The sequence below is a fragment of the Mercenaria mercenaria genome, chromosome 11, assembly GCF_021730395.1.
Source record: "Mercenaria mercenaria strain notata chromosome 11, MADL_Memer_1, whole genome shotgun sequence".
Lineage (NCBI taxonomy): Eukaryota > Metazoa > Mollusca > Bivalvia > Venerida > Veneridae > Mercenaria > Mercenaria mercenaria.
The window spans coordinates 15319089-15338347 of NC_069371.1; the positions used below are offsets into that span (position 1 = coordinate 15319089).

The 19259-nt window shown below is 33.8% G+C and overlaps 1 protein-coding gene across 1 annotated transcript in view; it reads left to right on the forward strand.

Moving 5' to 3' along the window:
* Nucleotides 1–16753, forward strand: part of LOC123531385 (WD repeat-containing protein 75-like) — a 38391-nt gene extending 21638 nt beyond the window's left edge. The window contains exons 9-18 of the mRNA XM_053518608.1: nucleotides 1104–1300; nucleotides 2234–2421; nucleotides 4653–4822; nucleotides 5002–5188; nucleotides 7349–7440; nucleotides 8144–8230; nucleotides 8672–8901; nucleotides 14121–14249; nucleotides 16072–16163; nucleotides 16353–16753. Coding sequence (XP_053374583.1) covers nucleotides 1104–1300; nucleotides 2234–2421; nucleotides 4653–4822; nucleotides 5002–5188; nucleotides 7349–7440; nucleotides 8144–8230; nucleotides 8672–8901; nucleotides 14121–14249; nucleotides 16072–16163; nucleotides 16353–16716 — 1736 coding nt within the window. The 3' untranslated portion in view covers nucleotides 16717–16753. The remainder of the gene's footprint in view (nucleotides 1–1103; nucleotides 1301–2233; nucleotides 2422–4652; nucleotides 4823–5001; nucleotides 5189–7348; nucleotides 7441–8143; nucleotides 8231–8671; nucleotides 8902–14120; nucleotides 14250–16071; nucleotides 16164–16352) is intronic.
* Nucleotides 16754–19259: the final 2506 nt, after the last annotated feature.

Consider the following 19259-nt stretch of genomic DNA (forward strand, 5'->3'; position numbering starts at 1 on the left):
ACAAAATTTAAGGGAAGCCGGTGTGACAGTGACGTCATTCACCATGTTCTGGTAGTGGCTTTAGGATTTTTTTGTTTGTTTGCACTCCACGCAGAAACTTGATGTCATTTACACTTCCTTACTGTTTAAAAAGTGTTTTTCAGTTGCATATACATTTTTGATTACGAAAAAGAAATAAAAGAATCATGTTGGCTCTGTTTACGAATTTCTGTAATTTATTCGCGGTGCTCTGTTGCTCTTACAGACAGCCAGTCTGCGGAGTGTACATAAACCAGAACCGGAAAACTTTGAAAAAATTGCCTCAGTATATGCAGACAACAAAGACGAATAACTATATATTGACGTTACTATCACGGGGATTTTCATTCCCAACGCTTTGCGCCATGGATAAATCTCCTATAATTGATAAGTTTTTAGCCTAGAATGATATGAAAATCTACTGACCCTTCAAGGTCACTATATAAAAATACTGAAGTCTTATTGTAGGTAAAACAATCAAAAGTTGAAGGGCTGATAGCTGGGTCTTCAGAGAATACACTAAGTCTTGTACTGATTTGATAGGCAAAATTTTGCAAAGATTACTGTGAGATTCTATTACCTGTAAGGTATATTGCATAGAAGTTTATGAAAGAATTCCTGTAGTCACATGTTCAAAAAGTGAAAGAGTATTGACTGCATCTCAGAATAATACATTAGCTGAATATAGTGAAAAGTAAAAATGTACTAAGTGTGTACATAACAAAACATGAAATGAGCTGTGCCATGGGAAAACCAACATAGTGGCTTTGCGACCAGCATGGATCCAGACCAGCCTGCACATCCGCGCAGTCTGGTCAGGATCCATGCTGTTCGCTTTCAAAGCCTAATGGAATTAGAGAAACTAATAGCGAACAGCATGGATCCTGACCAGACTGCGCGGATGCGCAGGCTGGTCTGGATCCATGCTGGTCGCAAACTCACTATGTTGGTTTTCTCATGGCACGGCTCAAATATAAATCTAACCTGAATATATATTCTATTTATTGAGCTTCAAATGCCTGTAGTTTCTGCAACCTAAAATGTTTCTTGATAATTTGTATTCAGTGCAGTGGTTCTGCTTTCAGTGATCCAGATAGTGTCAAGTAATTTTGACATAGAGATGGTGTATCAAGGTCTAACAAGGGGCCACCATGAAACCAGAACCCGCGACCCATTTCCTATTGGCATGACATATGACCCTAAATCCCAGACCCTGGTTCTCAATGGGAAGCCGGGACACATACAGTTCTATTCTGTTCACGAGGACAAACAGCTGTATAATGTAAGTTTATATCAAATATTACTTTCAAATTGATGGATTCACTGTTTTATTTGTTTTGGGTTAATGGTTGTTTTTCAATAGTATTTCAGTTACATAAAATCATGCAGTTGACTTAACCAGTATTTTTAAATTCAGTATGAGAATTACCATGTTCACTGCAAGTAGCTGCTAACTACACTTGAATCAGAGGTAGAGGTCAATGTCAAATAACTTCAAACACAATGTTTTCTACCAAATCATAGTGGAGAATGGCTTAGAGAAACCAGTGTTTTATTTATGGGTAATTTAAACTTGAAAGCTCAAGTTGTATAGACATTGGGTGGCTGTGTTGAAATCAGTCCTGTCTCTCAATCCCTCCATCATCATTTTCAGGAGGGCTATCACTAAAACCTTTGACAGATCCTCAGATAACTGCATATAAAATGTTCACCATCATACTATACACACTTGACTGATAAGTCTGTTTAAAGATCAGATAGCTTAATTTTGTGTCCAGTCCAAAATTATCTTTGAAAACATTTTCTTAAAAATATTGTCAATTGTTAACCTAATCAAGACAGTGTGCAGAGGATACAAGCCAGGTCACTTGTCCAAGATCAAGGTCAAACTTTGAAGTCAGTGGACAGATATTTTTATTTCATATCCACTCAATATTGTCTTAACAAATGGAAAGATTTTCCATAAAACTAGCAGCAGTTGTAGACCTCACCAAGACGACTTGTAGAGCCTACAACGTAGGCTAGAAGGAACAAAGGTCAGTGTTACACTTATTTGTCAAAGATAAAATAGACTAATTTTGTGTGCACTGATCTGTATGTTACAGCCATCAGATGTCAAGTTCATTAAGTCAGCCTATAGAGCATTTACCATTTCTATAGTGAAAGATGTCCTTTTGCATACAGATTCTTCATTGTTTGTCATAATACATTGCAGCTAGACATAGTTTGCCAGAACTACATCTCTCCAGAGAATTTAGAGAAGCCATTGGAGATAACAGAAGTGATACAAGCAGACTTTGACAGTAATGGGGAGTGGTTAGCAACTGTAGAATATTGGAATGATGGGGTCATGACCCCAGAGATGAGGCTTAAATTTTGGCATTTTAGTGAGGAAAAACAGAGGTTTGTTTAATATTAATCTTAAGCCTGCTAAATTTCTAAAATGCACTGGTCCATCATTCAATTTGGACAAAACCATTTATTATTTGAAGATGTGTTCTGTGAAATTTTACTGACTGAATAACAAACAGTACAGACCATGATCAGGCTGCACAGATGTGGTTAATTATTTATGCTTAATTGTTATATTTATGCAGTGCTAATAGTCCCAAAATCTTGTGTCCAACTCCTCCCACACTACTAGTATTAGCCTGATTTGCTTCAAACTTTAACAGATGAACAAGTTTGGTGTGCAGATGACCATAAAGGATAGCACTTTTACTGTGACTATTTTTACTGCAGTTATGGCCCTTTGATAGTTTTGCTGTATAGAATATAGAGAAAAATCTTTTGTGTCCAACTTCTCAACACTATTTAAAGGATATGCTTGAAAGTTTCATAGATGGTGGACCTTGATATGAAGATGACCATAAATAATGGACTTTTTTCTGTAGCTATATTTTTAGCTCACCTTAGCCAGAGGCTCAAGGTGAGCTATTGTGATTGGTCACCGTCCGGCATTATTATGCCACCAGGTCGAAAAGAGGCCCCGCCCCAGGGGTCTCAAGTTTTACATAGACTTAAATAGGAAAAAAATTAAAAATCTTCTTGTCTGAAACCACAAGACCTAGACCTTTGATGTTCAGTATGTAGCATTGCCTTGTGGTTCTCTACCAAGATTGCTTAAATTATGCCCCTGGGGTGAAAAGAGGGCCTGCCCGCGGGTCCCAAGTTTTACATACTTATATAGGGAAAAAAATCTTCTTGTCTGAAACTGCAAGGCCTAGGCTTTTGATTTTTGGTATGTTGCATTGCCTAGTTGTCCTTTACCAAGATTGTTCAAATTATGCCTCTGGGGTAAAAAGAGGCCCTGCCCTGGGGGTCCCAAGTTTACATAGACTTACATAGGAAAAAGAACTTCTTGACTGAAAATCTCCTTGACTGAAAGTTCAAGGCCTAGGCTTTTGATATTCAGTATGTAACATTGCCTAGTGGCTCTCTAACAAGATTATTCAAATTATGGTCTTATGTGAAAGTAGGCCCCGCCTAAGGGTCACATTGTTTTTATATAACTAAATAGGAAAAAATACTTCAAAAATAACCTGATCATATTTCCTACACTGTTTAATTATAATTACCGTATGACCCCAAGTAACTAGGGGTCATTTGACTGTACCTACTGACCTACTTCCTTGTTTTTTAAGATACAGCCTTGAAATTTGGATGACATATACAGTTTTGCATACCAATCTTAAAACGGATTTTCAGTGACCTATTGACCTACTGACCTACTTTCTTGTTTTTTAAGATACAGCTTTGAAATTTGGATGGCATTACAGTTTTGCATGCCGATTTTTAAACATACTTTCAGTGACCATCAATGTGACCTACTGACCTACTTTCTTGTTTTCTAAGCTACAGCAAAAGGATTTGGACCACCTGTAATATTTTTTTTACAGATTTCAAAAGTAATCTTGCATAATGTTTACCTTGACCCACTCTCCTAATTTACTTGTTTTTAAAGCTTTAGCTAAGAAATTTGTTCAAGCAAGCAACTCTACTCAGGTGAGCAATAAAGGGCCATCATGGCCCTCTTGTCTAGAATTATGGCCCTTTCTTAATTTCACAAAATAAGCCATATTTAAGAATTGGTGTATTCAACTCCTCATACACTTTTTAAAGGAATGGATTCAAAGTTGCTCAGATGCACAACCTTACCTGAATACAATATGCTTCAAACTTTTAGTTGAACATCCTTCATGTGAAGATGGCCTGTACTAAAAACTGCTATTTAGAGGATGGTACTGTATGTGGGGGCATCCCTGTCCAATGGACACAAATCTGGTTATGATAAATTTTCACTCTCATTTTAAAAAACTTGCATAATAGCAATTTTGATGGATTTTCAGAAAAAGAATAGTTTAATAGACACAACTTTGCTCAAGCCTTTAAAATTGGTTGTCAGTTACGATAGAGAGTCTTTCAAATTCTTGTTTTCTAGAATGATTAAAAATTGGCTCATCGTCTTATAGTGAATTGATAAACCCTCTTCACAAATTGTTTCAATTTTGAAGCTGAGAAAACTGTTCCTAAAAATGTGCCTCAAAATGTTTTTACACATATACACATATATATTGCTACATTGCTTCTTTACCAGAAATATGTATTTTTCTGTGATCTTACCACTGTTTCAGTTTTGTTCTCAACACCTCTGTTGAAATGCCACATGAGGAAAAGGTTCACTCACTTAAGTTCCGTCCAGTTTCTTCAACAGCATCTTCAGGTATGGAACATATGGCAGTGACATCAAGCAGCGATGGGAAATTCAAGATCTGGCTGTTGGTAGATGATACAGATATATACAGTAAGCATTGTTAGCTATTAATCAAGTAATTTCATATTGGCCTTGTTACTTGCCCAAGGGTTGTCGTATTTGCCCAAGAAAATAGAATCAGATATGGACCTTTTACCTAATTCATGTCTTTTTAGCTGGAGTCAATACAGTTGTGGCATATTATACTATATTTTTGCTTAATTATTCAGGAACCAATGAGAAGTGGATTTGTGAGTCAGTCGGGTTTTATCGGAACTTGCCAGCAGGTGAAGTGGCTTTCTCTGAAGATGGATCCTTACTGGCAGTGTTGTTTGGATCTTGTATTACTTTGTGGAACCCAGAGAATAACCTCTTTAAAGAAACATTTCAAAATACGATGTACCAGGACCCTGTAAGGTATGACGTTGTGTAAATATTGATTTGCAAACTAATCATGACATCAACCAGTCATTGATAGAGAAATGATTATTTGATGAAAATATTTGTCATCAGTGAATTCAAACAGCCTATATTTTCATCTCCCATCAGATACTGTGAAATCATTAATATTCGTATGGGACTGATTTTCGTGGATTATGTGGTTGTGTCAATACACGAAATTTAATCCCAACGAACAGGTAAAACTCCCTTTCATTTTGAAGTCAAAAGTTGAAATCCACAAATTCATATCCCCACGAAATTGCCGTTTTGACTAAGACCACAAAATTTAATGCCCGTGAAATTAAATCAGTTTACAGTACAGAAAAATATTCAATGATTTAACTGCTTGTTTTAGTTGCAAAGTTCCATGCATCAAGCTGATGTTATAGTTATTACACTATTATTTTACTATTTAGTTGACTATATTCACATTTTTATTTATCAATTAATGAGCATATATTAAAAGGAGTTCTGATTAGTTAGTATTATAGAAATTTGACCTGTCACACATTTCATTTATAGAATTGTTTTATAGCTTTTGAAAGGAAAATCAATTTAAACAAGAGAACTACATATTGCGGAAACTAGATATTCTAAAAAATGACATAAAAGGTATATAAGAAAAACATGTATGTGTTGGAAATCATGGTCAAAAACAATCTTATATTGTGAATAGATAGAACAGAAAAGTAATTTCATCACTTTTTGTGAGTTGGCATGTCACACAATGTCTGAGTTTAGAAAAGATAGCCCAAAATTAGGACCTGAATTTGTCTATTACTAAAAGTAACAATGTATATATATTTGTTTGCATCTTGTAATATAATTTGTGATTGAATCCAGGTCACATGATGTAAACAAAAAAGAAAGATAAAATTGATTATGCGACCGACCATAATTGCTGTTACAGTAATCATCGCTTATAAGGAAGAGCTTGGGACCTCTAAAAATTGTTCCTTATAACCGAGGTTCGTTATATCCGTATAGCAAACTAGTTCCTTGTAAACGAGGTTTATATAATGAACACACTGTGTATAGCGAACACTATTTGACTGACGTTTGAAAAGGGCTATGTGTTCACACTCCGGGCCGACCATAAATCTTTATATGTGAGAAAGTTGCGAGTCTATTACCGGCCCTTTTCTGGAGAGATAGTAAAGTAAACTGCCTGCATGTATGTGACTGAAAAAAGTATTGAAACACAGCGTTAAACCTAAACTAAGCCAAAATGTATGTCGGTAAGAATGACCATAATTTTTGTTTATTTTTTTCGTCTGTTATTTCTGTCTTCTTTTTTAGAGATCGCTACATTATGACTATAAGATATGTTGCAGTTACGCCCCTTACCTTGCTCTACTGCATGTTATGTGAATAGGCATCAGTACTAATATGAAATAAATGTTCAATTTTCTATTTTGCGGACTATAGACAACGGCGCCATACATACGAATTTAAGTGTAAATTATACCTATAGTTTTGCTATTGTCTATTTTAGCACCTGCTATAATTTTTCCATTTGGAAATTTGGTTAACTGGACTGTTTACCATTGTTAATCATGCGTAGTTAGCACATTTATTTAGGATATTTCCATCGTGAGTGAAACAAGACTAATAATGACCAATATCATAATCCCAAGTCTACTATTGTGTAGTGTTTAGTAAATGTTAATGATAATATTATATATTTTCGTTTTATGGTATCCTTGAATCAACAAACTAAAGATCATAGAAATGAAATTATTTGTGTTTATTTAAGTGCATGAAAGTATGTGAAAGTGCCGACATTACTCTTGACGTCATCAGCGTTCCCCGTTTATTTCCGATTTTCAATATTTTTTATTCTTTATGTGTATTCTTTATAACCGAGGGATTTTCCACTAAAGTCCATACTTTAGGACTGGAAAAAGTGTTCCTTATAACCGAGTGTTCCTTATAACCGAGCTCCTAATAACCGAGGATTTTTACATTGAATAAAGAAGGAATTAGATTGGGGAATTGAAAACTGTTCCTTATAACCAAGTGTTCCTTATATCCAAGTTCCTTATAAGTGAGGTTTACTGTATTGAAAAAAAAATATCACCTTTAGCCATATTAGATATATCTTTTTATGATACCATATTTATCTGATTATTACAGGCATGTAATGTTTGGAAATCATGGAAGCAGTCACTGTCTGGTTAGTACAACAGACAAAACATTGACAGTATGGAGTCTTATATCTTGTACAGGTAAATACCATCAAAACTTGTCCACGTAAACACTGTCTTAATATAACCATAATACCTTGCTCGTGTAAACACTATCCTAGCATGATCCGCATATCTTTACTGGTTCATGTGAACACCGATACTGTCTTGGTATTTTTCATATATTTTGTTAAGGTAAATGCTGACCTGGCATTTTCTCATATTGGCATTACCCTCACATCTTGTCACGGTAAATGTTTTCTGAGCATTACCCTAACATCTTGTCACGGCATTACCCTCGCATCTTGTCACGGTAAATGTTTTCTGAGCATTACCCTCGCATCTTGTCACGGTAAATGTTTTCTGAGCATTACCCTCGCATCTTGTCACGGTAAATTTTTTCTGAGCATTACCCTCACATCTTGTCACAGTAAATGTTTTCTGAGCATTACGCTCATATTTTGTAAAGTAAAACGATCTCAGCATTACCCTCATGTAAAATAATTTTGTATACTATATACTATTATGACTTTTTGTGTCTCAGTTTCAGTGTGGAACTTTCATATTTAATCTTTTTTAACACTTTCTTTGTTCAAAAATTATGTTTCTGTATGCAAAAAGTAATTAATAACCCAACAAGGAGACCAGGTGTTTGTTGATTTATAATCATTTGATCACTATCAAACACTAGTTCTTTTATACATAAAAATCTTGGATAATACGATTTATTTTCTGTTTGAACCAGTGTTATGGAGTGCTTCAACACAGGTCATTTCTCTGTGCAAGGATCCTTTAACAGATGTTATTGCAGCATTTACAAACTCTAATGACTGTAAGTAAATAAGGTTTCTATTTCATGATACATTTCAAGCCTCTGTAGACCCATCTTATTCCAGCTGACTTAAGTGGAATAAATTTAAACAGCACACAGATTGTGCATTTGAAGTCATGATTTTGCTGTTACTTTCATGAAATTAGTATTTTATATAGTGTGTTTTATCTCGAAGTTACGCCAGTATCTTCTTCAGTTGACTTGTAAATTTTTAATCAAAGCTGATTCGTTGCCATGTTTCTGTTGAAAAAAAGTAAGTTTATTACCAAAACTATTTTGCTGATTTCCTGATATTGATTTCCCTCAACTAGAATAAGTATAGTTTGAATCTTTGGTTAAGTTCCTGAATAATTTAATAATCTATCTCTACTGCATTTATCTAAGGACATTTTGTTTTGAAATTTGACAATATACTGAATGTATTTGACTTTTTTTTTACAGTATTTGTGTTCAGACCTAGTGACCCCTCACCTGAGTTCTCCCATTCTGGAGTTAGTAATAGTACAGTACTTAGTGCAGCGTTTGTACCTCACATAAAGAAGAGGTTATATGAAAAGACAACTCTGTCATGGCAGGCTCATTCAGAGTTATATTTCATGAATAAAGACCAAGAACTGTTGGCTGTTTCACTTGATGCAGATACTAAATTAGCGAAAGAGAAAGAAGATGTTGTAAGTAGCATAAAGTTTTGTTTCTATCAGTTAGGGATTTGTATGTAGAGAATATTAGGTTACTGTCTTATAAATTTAAATTTATTAAGTGAGTCGGAGAAAATATAAAACTCGAGGCTCTGCCGAGACTTTTATTTTTTCATAGACGAACTTAATAAATTTAAATTTATAAGACAGTAACCTAATGTTTTATTTGTCCTACCTTCTGATCTAAAATCATTCTTTAATTAAAATTCAAAATTTACCACCAACTAGATCCGAGTCTGTCTTGCACAGAAATTAATACGCCCCACCATTACACAAACAGGTCTTTAAAATAAGAATATTATAAAATAAGAGCCGAAAAACAAAGGCTAACCTTGTTTTGCTTTGTGCCCGACTTCTCTGTTCTGCTGAACATTAAAGAATACTTTTAATTTGCTGCCAAGTGAAGTTTTGTCCGAAGTTCAGCTGAATGCCGACTTGCCCATCCTCACCAAGCAAACGATTGACGAGATATATATACACGCCATATCACCGCTTGACAGAACAAATAGGCAAACCGTTTCCTCGATGATTTTATTCAAAAACACTCCATTCCAGATGCAATATATTCCTAGATTAAAGTGTAGAAAGCTAAAATTCTGAACAAATGCTATACATGAGTCACTCTCCGTTTCTTCGAGTGTTTCAGTTATAAAAGCTTTTTGTAGTAATTGCAAATACGGTATGCATACACTATACATTTGTGACATGGTCTCACGTACCTAATAAAAGCGCGTTTATGAAAATAATTGCATAAATATGACTTTTAGCAGTTATTCTCAAAAACAAGATGGCGTCGTTTTAAAAAAAAAATCCAAAAAGTAGTCCGCCAAGCTTTATCTAGTCACTGACCAGATAAAGCAAAATTTATCTGACCCCTTGATTTTTGCCTTTATTTTGCATGAAGGTAGGATAAATTGCGATATATTGTGTGATTACTTTTAGTGTTTTAGTATTAGTTGCCTTTTGTGAAAAAAGTACTGAATACTACTTGTTCACAATTATTTGTATATCTGACATTGAGAATTAAATAGACAAATACTATATGAGTGGTTAAGTTTGTGACATGAAATTTTTTTGTGATCTTCACAAATGGGAAATTTTCACTTAAAAGTCATGCAAAAGTTTGTGCCAAGCACGAAATGAAATCATCATATACATGTAAATTGTTTGCACACTTTGAATATTTTATTAAGAAGTGTTAGCAGGTATTTTATTTATACCTATAACAACAAAAGAAGGAAAATTGTAATCTCAATGATTAATATATTTGTAATTACTCAGTCATTCTTGACAGAATACATTTTATATATCTCTTTATTTATATTCATGTTGGTGAATATTCCTGCATGCAAAACACCTATTTTCAGTGTTTTGTAAATTCATGTTGGTGAATATTCCTGCATGCAAAACACCTATTTTCAGTGTTTTGTAAATTCATGTTGGTGAATATTCCTGCATGCAAAACACCTATTTACAGTGTTTTGTAAAAGCTTTTATGATGCAATTTTCTTCTTTGATACAGTTTTCCCAAAATTTTGTGTAGAATTATACAGTATGATAGAACATTGAATTTGATAAACACTTCAGAAGTGACTGAAACACTGTTAAAATTATTTGCCAATTTTGCAAATTGCCTGTCACAAAGTTTAAAGAAGAAGAAGAAGAAGAATGTTTTATTTGACTTAAACTTATACAGTTTCTTGTCATACAAATACAATTCATAATTATAATAAATACAAAAATATACAGGTCAAAATCTAAGTAATAACTTATATAAATTCTGAGGGTGGTCCTAAACATGAACTTCTTTCTATCGTATATAAACTACAGTTTCTCATCATACCAATACAATTCATAATTATAATATATACAAAAAATACAGATCAAAATCTAAGTAATAAATTATATAAATTCTGAGGGTGGTCCTTAGCATGAACTTCTTTCTATCGTATATAAACTACAGTTTCTCATCATACCAATACAATTCATAATTATAATATATACAAAAAATACAGGTCAACATCTAAGTAATAAATTATATAAATTCTGAGGGTGGTCCTAAGCATGAACTTCTTTCTATCGTATATAAACTACAGTTTCTCATCATACCAATACAATTCATAATTATAATATATACAAAAAATACAGATCAAAATCTAAGTAATAAATTATATAAATTCTGAGGGTGGTCCTAAGCATGAACTTCTTTCAATCGTATATAAACTACCACAAAGAGAAAAACAAAAAATAGTAGTCACAGTAGCTAATACAATTTAAGTAATGTAGGCCTATCATTATTAACAAGATTCATTGATTAAATTTTTTACTACTAGATCGTATGCAGTAGCCAATCGAAATATCCGTACTAAAGGGGGGGTCCCAGTTAGGTGTCTGCGCAAAATGTTTTTTGATTTTATTTATAATTTGTGGTAATATACCTACATGTATTAAGTTTCATTAACAAGTATTACTGTTACCAGTTTTGACTTACTTTTATAGATATTCACATTTAAAGTGGGTGGGGTAATCTGACATGTGACCAGCCAGGAACACAATTTCTGTTATTTTTTTAAAAATGGTTCAAACTTTTTACCTGAAACTTTCATGGTAAAATAACTAAGCAATGGCCATTCACACAACATGTTGCATTTTAAATTGTACTGAATGCTTTTTTCATCACAGAGCCACAAAGTAGTCTAATCAAATTTGCTGATTTTCAATGGACGAATTTTACCAAAAAGGTAAAACATTTTTCATTAGTTGAGATATTAAGGTGTTATTTTCAGCAGATATTGTAAACTAAATAAACATTAAAATGACAGTATATCAGTGCACTCTGATTAATATTGGAAGAGTGGTACACTCTCAAACTGGGAAAAAGTGGGTGGGGTAAATAAATATTCGAAGCAACACTACAAAAAGTGTGCAGTTGTTAAGAAATGGCCTCAGATTGTCTATTACTATCTTAATTTTATTAAATACAGCATTGATTGATAAATTAACAAAAAATGTCCCACTTTATACATGTGTGTCATGGAAAAAGCATGGACCTTGAACATGACATGTAGACAAACCAAATTAACCCTGAAAGCTCAAAGTATTTAACAAAAGGTTTTGCCTGAGGCAGTATATTTTGAGGAAAGCTATTGTTCAAATTAACATTAAATTTTCTGCATTGATTTTTCCATGGCACACATGTATAAAGTCTTATGAAAGAGAAAAAAATTTTGTTTTGAATTTATCAACCAAGTCTGTATTTAATAAAACTAGAATGTGTCTGTAGAACACATGGTGTCCCCCCCCCCCCTCCGACTGGTACATTTGTCACAAATTAGGGGAAATAATTCAAATGTTTGCAGTCTTAATGGGGTATAGTCTCAAAAAAAATGAAAATGATTCATTATTCTATACCTTATACTTTTTGAGCTATGAGCATCACAAACAAAAAATCCACTATTTTGGCTATTTCAAGGGCCATAACTCTGTAATGAATGCTAAAATTCTCAAGAAGAATGCCATGTGTGCAAAGGTCACATTATGATAAAGACTCAAGCAAGGTTTCATGAATTTACATTTAAATACTTCTGAGTTAGGCACCGAGAATACTTCTGAGTAAGGCACATAATTAGGTAAAACTGTGCATTTTTTTACTAATTCAGGGGCCATAACTCTGGAAATAGGGGGCAGACCCAGATAAAAAAATAGTAGGTGCGCAAGTTCATATCATAATAAACACTCATCAATTTATATCAAATACTTTTTGAGCTAGGCGTGTCACAAGGTGAAAATGTGCATTTTTGACTATTTCAGGGGCCATAACTCTAGGAATAGGGCGCGGACCCAGATTAAAAATGGGAGATGCGCAAGTTCATATCATGATTAAGACTAATGCAAGGTTTCATGAATCTATATCAAATACTTTTTGAGCTAGGCGTGTAACAATGTGAAAATGTGCATTTTTTACTATTTCAGGGGCCATAACTCTAGAAATAGGGGCGGAGCCAGACGAAAAAATAGGAGGTGTGAAAGTTCATATCATTATAAAGACTCATGCAAGATTTCATCAATTTATATCAAATACTTTTTGAGCTAGGCGTGTCACAAGGTGAAAATGTGCATTTTTTACTATTTCAGGGGCCGTAACTCTAAAATTAGGGGGCGGAGCCAGACGAAAAATAGAAGGTGCGCAAGTCCATATCATGATAAAGACTCTTGCAAGGTTTCATCAATTTATATCAAATACTTTTTGAGCTAGGCACGTCACGAACTTCGGACGGACGCACGGACGGATGGACGGACGGACGCACGGACAAGAGCAAATCTATATGCTCCACTACTCATGGGGGCACAATTAAGATAGTAATAGACAATCTGAGGCCATTTCGTAACAAATGCACAAATTTTGTAGTGTTGCTTCGAATATTTATTTACCCCACCCACTTTTACCCAGTTTGAGAGTGTACCACTATTCCAATATTAATCAGAATATACTGATATACTGTCATTTTTATGTTTATTTAGTTTACAATATCTGCTGAAAATAACACCTTAATATCTCAACTAATGAAAAATGTTTTAGCTTTTTGGTAAAGTTCGTCCATTGAAAATCAGTAAATTTGATTAGACCACTTTGTGGCTCTGTGATGAAAAAAGTATTCAGTACAATTTAAAATGCAACATGTTGTGTGAATGGCCATTGCTTAGTTATTTTATCATGAAAGTTTCAGGTAAAAAGTTTGAACCATTTTTAAAAAAATAACAGAAATTGTGTTCCTGGCTGGTCACATGTCAGATTACCCCACCCACTTTAAATGTGAATATCTATAAAAGTAAGTCAAAACTGGTACCAGTAACACTTGTTAATGAAACTCAATACATGTAGGTATATTACAACAAAATACAAATAAAATCAAAAAACATTTTGCGCAGACACCTAACTGGGACCCCCCCTTTGTATTACACAACTATAGTAATCAGTACCATATAAGGAAATCCAATAATCAGGTACTTGAGTATTCAGAAGAATGAAAGTGTGAACAATCAGTGTCATTAAGACCAAAAATATTTCAGCCATAAACCTGTCTGTATCAGAAGGTTAAGCTCATTTTCTATTTTTTTTTTCTTCTGGAAAATGGCAAAATAAGCCTGATTTTCTTCCACAATATTTTACAACAATAATTTCTTTTGGCTAGGTAACATTTGAGCAGAACTTGCCACAGTCTGCCCTCAGTCTACTGATGAGTCACCATAGCAACAAGAGTAAATCACTAGCTTCATCAAACAGAGTTACTAGGCAACCAGATGGGAAATTTATGAAAGAGGTAAGTCTGTTTTCTGCTTATGTGTCGGTTTTGCTACCACATATTGTCCCAAGTTTTGGAGCTCTTTTCATCTTAAACATAACTTACCAATGAGAACCTAACTAGTTCCAGTTTGTTACAAGTTCAGACCAAAGGCATTCAGTTTTACCAAAACTTAATTGCTTGAAACTTTTTTAAGAAATATGGGCACTAGTTTTATGCTTTTTAGTGAAAAAAATGGGTATTTCACAGTTTCGTGTAAAATAAATCTGAAAACTTTGTAAAACTATTTGACAATATTTCAAGATAGATACTTTGATGTCACAACACTGTGATGTCATGATGCAATGCACTTCATGTTGTTCATGGGTAAAATGGGTATTATTTGGTTAAAACCGTTGAAAAATAAAATAAAAGACTAATTTATTTATTTCACATGAAAAATTGAAATATATTTTACTCGTGAACACAACTTGTAAAAATATTTCGTAAAGTTTTCACTCTGTGAAATCTAGTACTGTCTTACAAACAAGTATCCTCTATAACTTTTATTTCACAAATCCATGAAGTCTCCATTTGACACAAGGGCTTCTTAGGCCGAGCGGTTAAGGCAACTGACTTAAGGATGTACGAGCGTTTGTTTTAGGATATCCGCCATTTTGAAAAATGTTTCTTCGAATATTGCTTTCTAACAAAAATTTTGCCAAAAATTAATGCTAAATAATTAAAATACGGCTAATAATGTACCATTTAACCAAATATATTATGCTTTTTGCGATAAAAAATTTTCACCCTTATTTTTGACTGGCATTTGCCTAAAATTGACGTAAGATTTACAATGGGGTAGGGGTAGGTAATTTCAAATATCTATTAAAGTAGATCAGGTTTGGCTTTGATATTTTTCTGACTGATAAATATAATGTTAAGCTATAAATAAAATAAAAGTTTTCAAGATAGCACTTTATATTATCTAGAAAATATAAATTAAAACAAAAAGAACAAAAAAATCAAAATTCACCACTTTTTAACAGTTTTTTCTTAATAAATCTCTTAGATGCACGGTGATCCCAACTTTTTTTCTTTCCATTTTGAACCATTTTTGTGTGTCGTTAATGGCTGCAAAATATTTTGAAAATCTTGGCGTCAAATTTTCTTTGTAGATCTAAATACGTTTTTTCCATTGAAAATAAAGTGGGTTGGGTAATTATGTCAACATGTAAAAATTAAAGAGATTTGTCAGTGACATTTATGCTTATATAATACTTACAGCACCATATACTCATATTAACCTGTAAGACCTGAAATCCCTATAAGATCAAGTAGGATATTTTATGTTTTATAAAGTACCAACATTTTTTTTAATTTTACAAAATTTCAGAAATGCGTAAACAGTGGGTGAAGGAAATACCCTATAAAATTAAATCGAGTTCGGTGTTTTTTCTGCTCTTGTTTGTCCTAGAAACTAATGTTCTTCAAGCTCACAGGGTATGAAAAAATTCTTAATGTTAGAAAAATTTCGCTCGTATATCCTTAAAGTCACATGCCTGTCACCAGTATGGGTTTCAGCCTCACTTGGGGCATTGAATTCTTCATATAAGGAAGCCATTCAGCTGGCTTACGGAAGGCTGGTGGTTCTACCCAGGTGCCCACATGTGATGAAATAATGCACGGAGGGGCACCTAGGGTCTTCCTCCGCCATAAAAGTTGAAAAGCTGCCATTTGACCTATAATTGTATTGGTGCAATGTTAAGCCCAAATAAACAATCTATATATGACACAACTGAAGAATATATCACAATTTCTTGAAAACTATAAATAATATATCTTCATATGCAATTTTCAGATCTTCAGCTCAGCTTCCCATGTGCAGCCATCAGTTAATACATTGTGTAGACCATTTATACAATCTTTGATGATACCATCACACGAAAGAAGGTAAGTGTGCTCATTTATTTATATTTGGTTAATCTGTTTTACTAATGGAAGTATACAACAAGTTTTCTGTGATACTTAAACTATATTTAAAATACAACATGCCATTTCTTTGCATTATAATAATTAATATGGTAGAAAAACTGCCCTTTGTATATACCTGAATTAAATTGATTTCACATTTTATTATAGACAACAACAAGAAGAAAAAGACAGTGATGATGAAGATTTGTCTGAAGATGAAATGACATTTGGAACACACCAGACTGTGTCTCTGGACTCCGGTCTGGATTCTGATATGGAAGTAGATACACAAGAGTCACAGTCAAGTGTAGATATATATAGCAGCCAATCACAGCTTGATAGTGACTCAGATGAAAATGACTCAGCAGCTTTGAGAAAGAAAAAGAAAGTTAAACGAGAAGATGAAGCTGTTACTACAGTTTGTAAAAAGCTGGACAAAGTGAAAGTATTTGAGGAGAAAGTTACTGATAAAGATCTAGAAAAAATATTTGCCTCTGATTTAAGTTGGTATACATGTCAGTTAAAAACATAAACCCTTTAAGAATTGAATAAATGATATAAAAATGATATGTTTAATTTGTTGTTTTGTTTTATAAAGTGAATGTAGATATCCATTCAGCATTATTTCCTTTGACAAGTACAATTATGTGAAACACATGTTGTTTTTTGGTACTTCAAGTCCTACATTTATCTGTCTGTCACAGACAGAAAATTTTGTCTGTTGTGTATTTTCTTACCACTTTGAGGAATTTGTACAGATGTTTGCCATAATATGACATGCATAATGCAACTTTTAGTGACAGTCATCTGGAGAAACGAAATTGGAGTATTCTTATAAAGAGTCCCTTGCATTTGGTCTATCAAAATCAGATCTATGAATATTCAATAACATGAAACAATAGCAGAGTGTGTTCATGAGAGTTAATGAAGTCCACAACACCTGTCGCACCCTAAAGTGCTGACTTGTCTGATTCAGAAACTTCAACAATTTTATCACACACTTCTCCCACAGTTGTGAATGGATTCCAGTGTTACTACATACATGTCATCACCATGCAGTTGATGTGCCTGGCATATTTTATGGACCTGAGGAGTACCATAGGTCTTTCTAAACCTTGAAAACAGAAAGTTTTGTATAACCAGTTTCAAATTGTGTATGTCACTTCAGAATATACAGACAAAAAACTAAACAGTTTAGGTATTGCAGCAGAGCTATGCACTTTCAGACAAATGACATTGTGTGTTAAGCATTAAAGTCAATGGATATTTGTAATTTTCATCTTCAGTTTTGTTTGTGGAATTATTTACACATAATTTACATAATTGTGAAATAGCTACTGGAATATTGATCATTTTCATTGATAGCTCTAGTTCACAATATTTAATGTTTGGTTCTAGACCAGGAAAGATGTCTAATACACCAAAAATTGAAAATTGCTATACAAACTGTAGTTTTTTTTGTGCACAGGGGACACTTAAAAGTTGGTCTTGTCTGTCTGTCCATCTGAATTTATGTCCAGCATATCTAAAAAATATTTGAACCAGTCATCAAACTGCACAGGATTGTGCTTATTCAGCATGAAAAGTTGTGGGCCTTAGGTTTTAGTTGAGATCTCACACAGCCAGACCAGAGTTATGCCCCTTTACTTACTAAAATATGCATAAAAGGGCCAAAAGTTTTGTGTAGCATGTATCTCAAAAAGTATTTTACCAAGGTTTAAGAAACCTAACAGAAATATTACTCAGCATGTGAAGTTGTGCACCTGGGGTTTGGTTGTGATTTTTTTTGGCCAGACCAGAGTTATGGCCCTTCATTAAGTCAAAGATATGCTTAAAGGGCATACAAGTTTATGTTGCAGTATTTGACTTAAGAGTCATAAACCATTAGGGGATTGTTTTATAGCATGAGAAGTTGTACACCTGATGTTCTGTTTTGGATTTCACTCAGTCAGAGCAGAGTTATGGTCTTCAACTTTGTGAAAAATACACATAAAATGCTTAAAAGTTTTGTGTTGCACATATCTAAAAAATATTTCACCTAGTCATGAAACCATTAGATTGAAGCATTGGATTCTGGCCTGAGTTTTTTTTATTATAATTGTTAGCTTGACTATACATAGTATGGAGAGCTGTCCTATTCGACCCTGTGGCATCGTCCTTCCGCGTCCACACCTTAGTTTAAAGTTTTCATGCACTTTCTCTTCATTCCTGTTATTACAAGATGGATTTGTTTGGAACTTAAATAGTTATTCCTTATCATCACCCACATCATATGGCACAAGGGCCATAACTCTCACACCAATATTTCATGAATTATCCCCCTTTTACTTAGAATTTCAGGTTAAACTTCTGATGCACTTTCACTCTATCTCAATTATTACTGAATGAATTTAATTCAAATTAAAACAGTTGTTCCACATCATCACCTACATCATATGACAGAAGGTCTATAACTCTAGCAGCAATTCTTCATGAATTATGTCCCCTTTTACTTAGAATTTAAGGTTACTTTTGATGCATTTTCACGATATATCAGTTACTGGAAATCATTAATATTCGTGGGGGACTAATTTTCATGGTTGAGTCAATCGACGAAATTGAATCCCAACGAACAAGTAAAATTCACATTCATTTTATGTTCAAAACTTGAAATCCACGAATTTATATGCCCACGGAAATGCTGTTTTGACCAAGACCACGAAATTAAATGATTTTACAGTATTAGAGGATTTGATTCAAACTTAAAATAGTTTGTCCACATCATCACTCACATGATATGACAGAAGGGTCATAACTCTTGCACAAATTTTTCATGAATTATGCCCCCCTTTACCTGCCCGCTTAGGTCAATAGGGAGAGCATTGGTCTACAGATTGCAGGGTTGTGAGTTTGATCTTTGGGTGGGGCAGATGATCTTTGTGACGGATTTGATAAAAGACATTATGTCTGAAATCATTCGTCCTCCACCTCTGATTCATGTGGGGAAGTTAGCAGTTACTTGCGAAGAACAGGTTTGTACTGGTACAAAATCCAGGAACACTGGTTAGGTTAACTGCCTGTCATTACATGACTGAA